The 12,978-nt window shown below is 39.2% G+C and overlaps 1 protein-coding gene across 5 annotated transcripts in view; it reads right to left on the minus strand.

The window, feature by feature from the left end:
• The window catches only part of FTCDNL1 (formiminotransferase cyclodeaminase N-terminal like), a 163,625-nt gene that overhangs the window by 108,811 nt on the left and 41,836 nt on the right, over positions 1-12,978 (minus strand). For 2 of the 5 annotated variants that reach the window (XM_044936977.2, XM_044936963.2), the window contains exons 4-9: positions 11,452-11,553; positions 10,679-10,810; positions 10,192-10,341; positions 6,585-6,711; positions 3,817-3,912; positions 2,132-2,284 (exon numbers count right to left, since the gene is read on the minus strand). In XM_044936977.2, coding sequence (XP_044792912.2) covers positions 2,132-2,284; positions 3,817-3,912; positions 6,585-6,711; positions 10,192-10,254 — 439 coding nt within the window. In that variant the 5' untranslated portion in view covers positions 10,255-10,341; positions 10,679-10,810; positions 11,452-11,553. Of the gene's footprint in view, positions 1-2,131; positions 2,285-3,816; positions 3,913-6,584; positions 6,712-8,494; positions 8,634-8,829; positions 9,166-10,191; positions 10,342-10,678; positions 10,811-11,451; positions 11,554-12,978 lie in introns of those variants that run through there. The other 3 variants (XM_044936971.2, XM_044936966.2, XM_044936969.2) reach the window with 3 other exon arrangements.

Consider the following 12,978-nt stretch of genomic DNA (forward strand, 5'->3'; position numbering starts at 1 on the left):
TTTGGCCACCTGATGCGAAGAGCCAACTCATTTGAAAAGACCTGATGTTGGGAAAGATTGAGGGCAGGAGGACAAGGGGACGACAGAGGATGAAATGGTTGGATGGCATCACCGACTCAAAGGACATGGGTTTGGGTGGACTCCAGGAGTTGGTGATGGACAGGGAGGCCTGGCGTGCTGCAGTTCATGGAGTCGCAAAGAGTTGGACATGACTGAGCAACTGAACTGAACTGCGAGGTGGAAGTTCTTAAACTAAAATTATATGCAAAAATATGTGTTTGTGTAGCTATGTATGTATACAAAAATATACATCATAAAAAACTGCAAGTGACTCTGACATTATTTATAAGTTCCCTGAATACCAAGTTTGGACCCTACTTTAAGAACCCCTTCCTTAAGGAATAAGCAAGCTTCCAATTGTTTTCAAAATGTTTGACATATATCATTCAGAATTTTTGCACATAAAGCATACGTGAATCAGACATATTGACTATATTCTTCATCACTGGAATGTTCTCCACTGCCCTTCTTCCCAAAGAAAGTTAGTTAAATTATTATTTTAATGTAGTTTCCATGAGAAGCAGTTACCCTAGTAGAAAACATCCTGTCACTGTTCTGAGAACAGTGAGATCCTAGAATATGAACACTTCTTCCTCATAAGAATGCCTGAGCATGCTGTTACCAAAAAAAGTTTAAAAACTTAAAAAAATTGGATGATATTAGATGAACAGCTGTGTAGAAAGGAGAATATAAAAATAAAAACTGCATGTTGGAGCATCAAAATAGTAACCATGTACAGTATATGACTGTTTTTAATCAGATGAAGATTGAAGCTATTACATTTCAAATTGAATGTTATAAATTAGTTCAAGAATGCAGCTGAGCTCACATTTAATTAGAAATGTCCATGTTTAAATCATGAGGTACAGTAGCTGCCAATGAAGTAAAAGGGCAAAGGAAGGGAGAAGTACTCAATCCAGACCCTCCTGTTGTCAACTGTCTCCTACGCTGGCCGAGAATCTGGGGTGGACCAATCCTGATGTAATGAAGAACTTCATGTACTAGCTAATTTGAGATTTAATATAACCGAACATAATTGTTTTGAAGACAATTAAAATCACTATTCTGGTCTGAACAATTCTGAACTCTTCATTTTCATGTGAAATGTATTTTTCCCCATGCTGAATTTTAACTCTTTCTTAGAGGAAAAGTAAACCAAATTTTGGGCCAAGATTTCCCCAGAGAAATAATCCACAGATTGTCAGGTCATGTTAAAAATGCAGCACAAGCAGTGAGGTACACCTTTGGAAACAAGCCTCCTTTCCTATTTCTAGGGCTTGACGTAGCTCAGCTAGAGTCCAAATCTACATCCCAAATGTTACACACCTCCCTGTTACCTAACAATGAGGCAATACCGCAGAGGATTTCTGAGGTCATACAGAGAAGTCTGCAATCATCCTACAGCGGACTTCCCCCCAAAGCTTATGGGCCTCTGAATCTCATAATTAACCAGCGAGACAGTCCAGGCAAAAGGTCTTTCTTTTCTCCCAATTTGCTTAATTCAAAAACACCTCAAGTGACATAGCTCAAATTTTCCAAATTAAACTTACCCCTGGGGCTGAAATCAAGCATGTGACAGTTCAGTTCTGAAGAAAATCTTAAAGAGAGTTGTACACAAGGAAAAAAGAGAAGAAAAAAAAAATCAGAGGAAAAAGGGGTAGGAGTTAACATTTAAGTGGGTTTTCAACCTCATCATTACCCCTGCTCGAGAAAATAGAACACAGATGGGCGAAACACACCATCGTTCTGCCCTGAAGAGTCTAAGGAACTCATTAAAAACTAGTGTTGTTTCCTCATGGTCTATCGTGGATTTGTAAGGGGACGCAATGATTGATTGGCTGCATCACACAGCATTGAGTGTTCCACAGCATCACGGGATAGAAAGTGGAAGGATGAGTCACAAAGACACTGTGTGTGCCACTGCATCCCATGAAAGCTTATTGTTGACACAAGTCTTCAAGGTCGATTTTTCCCAGGGAATGGAGGAGTGATTATATTGTCACAAGCTGTTCTGATTTGTAAAAATGGTTTCCATTAAGGAATAACCCACTTCCCCCAAACTTTCTCTTACTTCTGGCCACAGCTCCACACTCTTCCACTCCGACACCAGAGAGAGGGTAAATGGGAATCAGGTCCACTGCTCCCAGGAAAGGATGGATCCCCTCCTGAACCTCCATATCAATAGACTGGAAGGCTTCCAAGCAGGCAGCCAGAACAGAATTGCCTTAAAAATGTAAAATTAAAAAAAAATAAGATCATTAAACTTTCAATTGCATCTAAGGAAGCAGCTATAATTATCACTGTCCTACCAGTTTGTGTTCCTTTCGTAAAATGTACAGAAGATTGTTTTTTTCATCCAAAACAAAGAAAAATGTAAGATCCAACATTTCCCCTCTCCCCACTTCCCAAGTGTTATGAAGTTTCACATTTCTTCCAACTCTTTACTTCCCAAAGTGGAAGAAGAAAGCAAAGTTTACTGGCCTTAAAAAAACTTTGTATCCTTTTTTACAATTGGTTACTTTTAATTTTTTCAACTTTATCAAATTAATCTGACAAAATTCTTTGTTATCTTCAGAATATTTTATGAGTTTATATTAAAATAGACAAACATAGCATAGCATCACCAATTCAATGAACATAAACTTGGGCAAACTCTGGGAGATAGTGAGAGACAGACCTGGTGTGCTACAGTTCATGCAAAGAGTTGGACATGACTTAGTGACTAAACAACAAAGACAAAAATATGTTTTTAAAAGTATACCATAAGTATTTTAGTTTTGCCCTTATAACTAGATTTTCATTAAATTTTGTGTGTGTGTTTAGTCGTTTCAGTCTTGTCTCTTTGCAACGCCATGGACTGTAGCCTGCCAGGCTCTTCTGTCCATGGAATTATCTTGGCATGAATGTTGGAGTGGGTTGCCATTTCCTTCTCCAGGTTTATTAATTATTCTATCTAAATACATATAGACACCTCAGAGTGTTATTACTCTTGAGTTTTCATTAGCAGTGCAGTATGACCATTTTGGTCCTGCATTTGCTGAGAATCATCCATCAGCTCTTTGCTTTCCAAACAAACGTACCTTTTGAGAAAAGACAATCTGCTAAGCTGAAACCAAGTTTATCTGAAAATAATTTAAATTCTTTACCAAGCAATGCTAAGGATGATACAGATTTTTGTTTAATCAAGTATGATCCTTCAAATTCAAGCTGTCCCACTAAACCTTACAGCAGGACACATGAAACCCATTTCATTTCACCCAATGGACCATCTCAAGATTTCAGGCTCCTGACTCAAAACACAACTGCTTAGCATGTTTCATTTCAAGTCAACTTATCAGTGAAAGCAAATTCAACACTACGACTTCACAGGTTAAAATCTGAAGATATTTTACAAACTCTTTGACTTGTTCTTTTTAAGTAAAATAAAGGTTAAAAGTTATCTTTATATAAATAATGAAAAAAAAATCTGAAGATATTTTTCTTAGCCACAAAAAATATGTGATCATCTTCAGGGAAAGAATGTTATTAAATACTGGACCCTAAGATTCATTTTAATGAAGATGAAGTAGGAAATGCATATCTCAAAGATGTACCTGTTCAGAAAAACAAAGGAATGCAGTTTTGAGGTAGACTTCTTATGTATGGAAAAGAGTATTCAGATTAACACAGGAAATCAATGATTAAGGAGCATTTGGGTTTACTGGAAGCTGACCCTTCACCAAAAGACATATATAGAAAAAGAAACTGAAATCTTACCTAACTCATCAATAGAAGCTGCTACTGTAATGACTGATCTATTGTACTCTGGATCAGAAAATATATTGAGCACTGATACTTCAGGATGTCTCTGTCCTATATAAAAAAACAACACATAAATGCAAGAATTTTTTTCCTCTGGTGAAACCTTAATACTTTATTTTTCTTGATACAACAAAATTTAGCTTAACAGAAAAATTTGGGGGAAGGGGTGACCTCTGAAGTGACACTGATTAGTCAGGAAATTCATAGACAGTAATGTCCACTTCCTTCATTGTCTTCCTTTACAATCGATGGCTCAGCTCAGATACTAGGCTTCGGTGTCTATCAGAGACCTTCTCTTGCACTTGCTTCTGAATTTGTCAAAGCTCTCTTAACTCAGTCCAAGATGATAGTCTCTTTTATTACCAAATCGTATCACACTAAATTCTGTTCCCTTTCAATCTCATCTTCTATGCCTTGTCAATTTTTCCTTCCAAACCCAGAGATCAAACCGGATCAAAAAATAACATCTGGAAAAACTAGGATAGGCCAATTAGTGCCTAGAGCAGAGGTTCCTGGGATACATGCACCTGCCTATTAGAAACTGTTCTGACTCCAGCATGTCCTTTTCAAAGGCCACCAACAGCCTTCAGATGTTAACAACTCCCAGCCTTCAGCCACGTGTGACTCACTGAAACGTGTAACCTGGAGGAGAAAGCTGCCATACCCTTGTATGGTGACCACCCATAACCCCGTAGTTATTTTTGAAGTTTACAAGCCTTGCTCAAGCTCCTTAAAAGTTCCTCATATGCCTACAAAAGCAAATTCAAAGTGAAAGACAAAAGTTTTCAGGCGGTAATTAAGCCTTTCACTATGCCATTATACCTTTGTCGCCCTGTCCCCTGGCAGCTTAACAATTAATCTTTTCAAGGAGAGGGAAAATAAGTTACATACGGAACTACAGAGCTTAAAGCAGCCCTATGCTATTAATTTTAATAATGTGAAAAGATAAACTTATGTCACTCACTCATAGCCAAATGAGCATCTACAAAGACCTACCCTGGTGTAAGTCTAAAATTTATAACTCAGCTTTCTTTACATAAGACCTTTCAGACTATTTAAATGTTTTCACATTGCTTAATTGGAAAAAATATAGGTGATATAGTTTGATTCCACTCACTTAAAAATAAATGCCTTTAAAGTATCTGTAAAACAGCAGGTCATTTTCTTAACTAGTGCTACCTTCCCTGCATTTTTAAAACTATGAAAGACAGAGCAGGAACGAGATCATACAACCTCCTTTTTATGTGTTTTTTTCAACATACTTTAGCTTTTAGACGAAAAGAGATAATTTTATTTTTTTCATCCGAAATCTTCTTCTGAAAAGCTTTTATTCTCAGTTTCATATGATTCAATTGATTCAAATACTGAAAGAATGAAACACTCTCTCCTGCAATTTCTTAAGCATGCATATAGAAAAAAAAAATTACTTCTGGCAGGAGGAGCTGTCAGTATGAATCTCAGCAGAAGTAAATTGTTTGGTATTTGTAATAGAGTATAATAGCTATAATTCCATTTGAGCTGCTGCCACTAATAAGCTGATAAAAACTGTGAGTTGAGACCCAGGTGTCCATCAGTGTATGACTTCCACAAATGTCTCTGCCCAGTCACTTAATCACAGAATGTGTCTCTGCACATTCACCCAATCCCATTAGATGTACTATCTAACAATGTGGGGCCCAAGCTGGCTCTTCCCACAAAGAGAATGCAAAAGCACAGCTGCATGCTGGCTCCAGAGGAGTTTTCCTATCAGCAATTATCAGGAATTTTCACAGACATTCCTAGCCCCTCAAAGTTGCTAGATGGTAACTTAAATGTGCTCAGTGTTAGAAACAGGCCTAGGAAAAGCACCTCTCTCTCATGAAAAGCAATAACCAAATAAAAAATGACAACCAGAAATTAAAATAGACTGTTTCAAAGGCTTCAGGGCTATGACCCTAATACTCACCTGTTGCCAAAAAAGCTGTTGATTTAATAACAAAGCTTTTGTATTTAAGTGATGTAAACCTGTAAATACACTGTGTTTTGTGTATGTGTGAAAGTAAAAACAAATAATATTTAGAACTATATGTCATCATATGAACATTTTAACAAAGGTTAAGAAAAGAGAGAAAGAGTAGCATCTCTAATAGTAAATACTGGTGCAGGGGGTAAAGGAGACTTGAGTTTCAGTCTTCTGAATCTGAATGGCTGAATGATCTTACACACATCACTTCAACGCCTAAGAGTCTTTATATGGAGAAAATGGAGTAGAAATATTAATGCTGTAATGACAGCCTGGGCTTTGCTGGCAGGAGTGCTTTTGAAAAGTACTTGGTATGCAACAGGTTTATTTTTTATTTAACCTGCTGAATAAAAAGCATAATGAATTATGCTCATTCTATTAATGATCATACACATGGCCCATGAGGGAAACATTAAACCTGTATGTAAATATATCCTCTTCAGGAGTCCTGTCAATATCCTGAACAATATGCATTTCAGACACCCTCTCCAATGTGAAGAAATATGCTTATGGATGGTATGCAGGCATTTGGAAGAGAGTGTTATGTATACATCTGAGTAAGTGATCTATCTCAGCATTCTGGAGCCAAGCTATGATAGCCCAAGAACAGGGAGAAAATTCAGGAAGAAAGGAGGTGTGTACTATGGACACTGTCAGCAGAATAAAAAAATTATTCTTATTATCAAAACACTACATATTCACATCTATTGCCTTTTCCTACCATTTCTTTCAAGAAGAGCAGCTTTCACTATGTTCTCAACAATGTACTTTTTTCTGGCTTCTGAAATGTTTAATAAACAGGCAGCCAAACGGAGCCCCACTCGACAAGAAGACATGGTGATTTTCTTCTAGAAAAGGAGAAAAACGAGTCTTCATTTTGGTTTCTACAGTTTATTCATATTTTCACATTCATTAAACATTTAAAAAGTCATAGCTGTTTGGAAACCAGGTAGCCATAACATGAATGCTTTACTATTTCATTCGTAGGTAACGCATAAAGGATAATATCTCACATTGACTCAGCCAAAAAACCATGCACATGTGGTCATGCACATATGAACATGTGAAGACAGTAACACACTAGAAATATCCATCAAGTACTCCGTCTGAATTCTGTCACGGGAAACTTTTTCATTAAAGTATGTCACTCTCTTTTAAATATTGCCTTCTATAGTTTAATCTTGTTTTTGAAGAAGCATGATACTTTTGTTAAATAAGATTTCTGGGGAAATACAGAAAAGAGAAACAAGAGATTACTTAATATGCTGATTCTTATAAAAACTATTCTGACAGAAAGGGTACCTCCACCAGCCATGCCATGGATAGTACATGAACAAATAAAGGAGATTCTCCTGGAGGTTTTAAATGACAACTATTTGACTAAGTTCCTCTTGTACTTTGATCTCCATAGTCCCTAAACCAGTTTAAAATCTTTCACAGGACTTTGTACATTGAACTGAAAGCTGACATGGAGTACTAGGATATGTTACTCAATAATCAGCCAAAAATGTGACTGGTTTCTTTGAAAATAGAATCATCATACAAGTTTTGGAGGTTGCTTTGACTTTCTTCAGTACACCAGAATGGTATTTTCAACTAGTTATCTTTCCAAACTTCAAATGATATTATGAAATTAAGTTTAAATATTACAAAACAAAAAATTCCCCTTTTTAAAGATCAGGTCATCGTATTTCCACCTCTTTTAAATATAGCTAAAAGTGAACGTGGCCCTCATGAACTCATTCAGTAAATTTTACTGTGGAACATTTTCTGACAGGTAAAGTCCTCCCTGTGAGGGATACTGCAGAGAATGGTGTACAACTCTGAGACACACATTAAGCTCATAAGTTAAAGCCAACATGCTGTGGTGTAATTAATAGTGTTCTCCGTGTATAAATCCAATGGCTTCTGTTCACTAGGGCTGTTCGTTGGCCTGATCATTTTAACCTAAGAGGAGATAACAGGGCTTCACCATTAGTTCCAAGTTTTCACATTGTGACCATCATCTCACAATTGAAAATTCAGAAAAAATAGGGTCATTAGGATTCTGTAGACATTAATAACACTGTTGCAATAGAGCAGCTCAGACCTCTCTCGTTTTTATGTAAACAAAAAATTGCTTTACACAAGGGGTGTGGGCGTCTTCTGGCTTTCATTTGTTTTCAGTGTGTTTATGTAGCTTAATTGTCTCATCAGGCACTTTCCCAACATAATTATGCTTTTTAACAAATGGTGTTTATGGCAACCCCTAACAGTGCAAAAGAAAGGATTAGTTTCATCCTCTCATTCCACATTTTGATTCCCTGTGGACAGCTAAATCACACAAAGATGGTGTTAGAAAAATCTACCTTCATTGCAAAAGCTGAAATTAGCGGCAATATCAGGCTTTTGGCAAGCACTCAGGCTTATTAGTAGAAAGGGCAAATTTTTCTCTTCTTCCTCCTCCTCCTCTAAGAATTTGACCCCGAGCAAGACCCCAAACATTTGTGGTTTGAGAGGATGATCGTAATTCGCCCACCCCTTCGATCACCTTTGGGATTACTTCCGGCTAGAGACCCAAACCTGCCTCCCTCGGGGGAACTGGGTGGACCTGTGCGGGGCAGAGCAGTCCCCAACGCTCTGCCACATCACCTGCGTCCGGCGCACGCACCACCGTTAGCACATTTAGGGCCGCAGAGGCTCGTCCAGGAGGCACAGCGCAGTATGGGGCAGACGCCGCCACTGGCACTCCCTGTGCGGCTCCACGCGGGTTCTAGCGTGGAGTGGCCCAGAGCCACGTGAGACGAGGGGTGGGCCGAGGGGTAAAACCTAGGGACTCGCTGTGGGCCCCCGGGGAAAACCAGCAAGGGGATCAGCGTCCGCGGCAGGCGGGGCCGGGAGCCAGGGGAAGCCTGCGGCCGCGCCTCCGGAGGCCCGCCTCGAGCTTGCAACCACCTCGGCTGCTCCGCGGTTTGCGCGGAACCCACCTGCGCGCGCGAATGGCGGCGGGGTAGGACGGCGCTGAGCCCCAGTCGCCGCGCGTGACCAGTGCGCCGTTTCCGCCGCCGGCCCCGCCTCCCGGGCGCGCTCCAGCCCCACAGCCCGCTGGCTGGGCTCTGAGCTTCTTTCCTGACTCTACCCGACCCGACCGCGTGCAGCGTCCGGGAGAGCTTAACCTTTCTTCTAGAAGTGCCTTCCCACCCCGCCTGCTTTAACTTGGAACTCTCCACGGTTTTCTTGTAAATGAATGACTTTTTAAAAGGGAATTAGAATCTAATGATGAGGTCATTACTTATTGATCGTACACCAGCAGGGGGCTCTTTTCTCTATTTACACAGAAACACACGTTCCCGCCCCCCCCCCGCCCCCCCCGCCCCCCCCGCCCCGCCTCGCCCGGCACACACACACCCCTTTGATAAATTCCCTCCTGAGAAACACTGTCCGCGAGCGACTGTGAATATAATCTGGACCAAGACAAAAGCATATACCCGTTTAGTCAAAATTACGAGTAGGAACCAGGCATTAGGCATTTCCCTTTTTTCTAGGCCAGTGAACCTTGAGAATACATTTCTCTTAAAAAAAAAAAAAAAAAATCAGGACCTGCTTTTTTTCTTTTTAATGTAACAAGGATTAAATGTCACCATTTTGATCCAATTTTGTTTCTGAAGTGAAATAATCACTAAATAACTACTTGGGAGGAATACATTAATTTTTAAATCTATTTTTTATTTTCTAATTATACTTTTTAAACACAGATTTGAGGAAATTAACATTTATGTGGACATTTGGTTTCTAGCCTAATGTGGCATAAAAATAAGTAACATAATGAGTGTTAAAAAAAATCAGGTTCATGATGCTTCTCACATCATCATCATTGTACTTAGATGTCACAACAGTATTATGTGCGATTGTGTCAGATCCAGCCTTCTCCATCTCAGAGTGTTGGCAGGTAGGAGGGTTGTTGGCAAGAGGAGGGGTGTTAACCTCAGGATCCTGGATCCTTTCCAAGGCTGGTAATTACATTCTGCCAGCCAAAATTCATCCCATAATTTTAATTGGATAAATCCTTTCTGGCCTAAGCTACTGCTATGCCTGTCAAACTGTTGCCACATTTCACCCCAGAGGTGTCTGTGTTTTAGTTGCAAGAATCAGTCCCTTTGAGGTTGGTTTATCAGTTTAAATCCTCAAAGCGCCTTGGGACCCTAAGGAATTAAATATATATTTGAGGGTTTTTTTCCTATTGAATCTGCATAGAAAATGTATAAAATAGATTTATATGCATGTTAATGTCTGTTATCTAATGTCAGCAGATAATTTTGAGAGCTCTTTAACCAGATCAACATCCCTACCTTTCTCTTCTTTCCAGAAATTCTTGTTGCCCATAGCTTTAACTTCCAGTTTCCAAAAAGCATCTAAGTATCCAAAGTTTCTTTCCATGGAGGACAATAGAAGTGAAGCCCTTATTTTTCACCTTTCCAACAATCCCATGAGATAATTTGCTGAAACAAAAGACAGAGTAGTAACATTACATCTAGTCTTCTCATATCCTTCCAGAGAAGACAGGGGCTTCATGTGTTATAGCTGTAGCATCTGCCAGGACTAAATCTTCCTCGCCATATCTCCTAATCCTCTTTGTGAGAATCACTCTTGCTTCCAGGACTGCTGGGGCATCAAGTAAGATAAGGCCTCTCAAAGCATCAACACAGAGGAGTTACTCAGTAAACCTTGTTCTTTTCTCCACTCTAGTCATGTCAAACACAATGGAGAGAAAGCAGGGCCCAGGGTTCTTTTAGAAGGGGGGCAGCCTCTGCCCCTGCCTGAGGATTATAAACATACCTTTTTGAAAAAGACAAGGAGACGGATAGCAGCAAGGCTGATGAGAAGTTTAGCATTGAGATTGAAAGTCTTTTGCTGTCTTCAGGAATGGAAAAGTACCCTCGGTGTTAGTTTATCACATATAATTCTGCCCTGTTTTAAAAGAGTGTATGTCACATTTACAATTACATATTATTAAACACCTCATTTTTGTTTAACTTAGCATGCTTCGGAGGGACATTTTCATACTTTTTGGGTGAATGTGTTACTTTGATTCCTCATTTCTCCTGCTGTAAATCCACATTCTGGGCATTACTTGTTTTGCTTATCATGGATTCTGTCCAGAAACAAGTAAGTACTGGAAAGAGAGAACAGCTCAAAGTCCCAGTGTCACTTCCATCAATGACAACTGCTTCCGAACCCTCCCATAGCTTCCCTGTGAGACAAAAGGACACTTTTCTATATTCTTCATTTTCATTTTTGCAAGCAGAGAGAAAACAGTTCTTGTTCTTGGACCATCAGAGTTGAGGCGGGTCAAAGGGGGAGGCTGCGTTCAGGCAGGGCTCCGCAGATCCACTTGAATTCGGAGCCCAGTGCTGCTTGAGTGGGGCTGGGACTAGGGTGAGTGAGGGAGCCATTCAGCTCAGGCACAAAATACAAGTGGTGCCAAAAACTTCAGTAATGCAATACTTTAAGAAGTCAATACAAAACAATAAATCGGTGCTGAACAAAATATCAAAATTTTAAGTAACATCAGGAGCCTGTTTTGCACTTGTCGGCTCAGTCACACTCACCTCACCCTGTGGTTGTATTCCCCTTCTTGCCAGCCCATTTCTGATTGTAGGGTTGAGAAGAAACTATGCCACTCTGCCTTGCCTACATCCTTTCTTCTGCCCCTGAAATGGGCAACAAAACCAAAAATATCAAGGGTAGAAATTTCCAGGCCAGCAGATACATATAATTTATAGTTTGTTCAAGAGTTTCATTATTCTTGCCTGGAGAATTCCATGGACAGAGGACCCTGATGGGCTATAGTCCAAGGGGTCGCAGGGGGTCAGACACAACTGAGCAACTCACATAACACACACACAAGAGTTTCATGTATAGGAGACTTGGCCAATTTGAAGACAAATCCTTATTAGGACAAGCAAAAGAGTCAACTCTACTAACAATCCATTTCGCTACCTACTTACCTGGTGCATTTCAGAATATGATAATCAGAAAGCTTCCTATTGTGCTGTGGAATTTTGAAATAATGTTTTAAAGAACATTTTAATTAATACAATGAATAATTTTCTCTTTTCATATTCTAGCATTTATCTGTATTCAGGGAAATGTGAGTAGAAAATTTCTCTTGGAAAGACAGACAGTCCAGTGGCTACAACTCTGAGCTTCCACAGCAGGGAGCACAGTTCGATTCTTGGGGTGGGTACTAAGATCCCAAGCAGCACAGAAAAAAAAGAGGAAAAAAGAAGTCTAATTCCTTGTGCAATTTTTCTAAGATTACACTTTCACCATATTTTTGCACTATGTCAGATTTCATTCTGCCTTCTTCCCTCCTCTGGGAACTTGAGAAGAATTTTGTTTCTTCTTTCATATAAATGTGGTTTGACAAATGAAGAATTAAAAAAGAGCGACTTTAGTTGTCATTCTGGGACAAGTTAAGTGCAGAAGCGGATTTACTTGTTTGGATTAAATTATTTGAATTTAATGTGATATTATGAAATATGTGTTCTATTAGTCATTTTCTAACTAGCAGATAGGCTTCAGTGCTGCTTTATTTAGCATGGGGAAACTGTGCTATTCATTTATTTTAAACAAAGAAAAGGAGCTTGATATCTAGAAAGAAGTTACAATAAACAAGAGAAATAATTCCATTGGCCTTACATTTTTACCTTTAATTATGGGAAATGGATCTCTGGCCATTTTTGTCTTAATGAAGGAGGAAAAAAAATACAGAGAAATTGCCAGAATTAACAACTTTTCATCTTTATTAATATTTGGGAAATACTGTTCCCTTTACACAACATGGACTGGATTCTTCCTCTTTAGTTGACTGATCTCTTTATTATGAAAGACCAGTAGACTACAACGTAAGCATAGTTATTAGCTTAAGTTGGAATCCCTTGTTATGCATTCTGTTCCTTCATAGCTGGAATATCTCCTGTAACTAGCCAAAAAAAAAAGTAAGTCTATGATCTATTCATCCTTTAATTCATTCCTTTCCTTTCCTGCCTTCCACATGGTCATTTCTTTATGCATTCCTTCATTATGCAGCCTAGGTGTCAAATGGAAAAAAGTGTCTCCCAGAGCCTCTCTCC

The sequence above is a fragment of the Bubalus bubalis genome, chromosome 2 (assembly GCF_019923935.1).
Source record: "Bubalus bubalis isolate 160015118507 breed Murrah chromosome 2, NDDB_SH_1, whole genome shotgun sequence".
Lineage (NCBI taxonomy): Eukaryota > Metazoa > Chordata > Mammalia > Artiodactyla > Bovidae > Bubalus > Bubalus bubalis.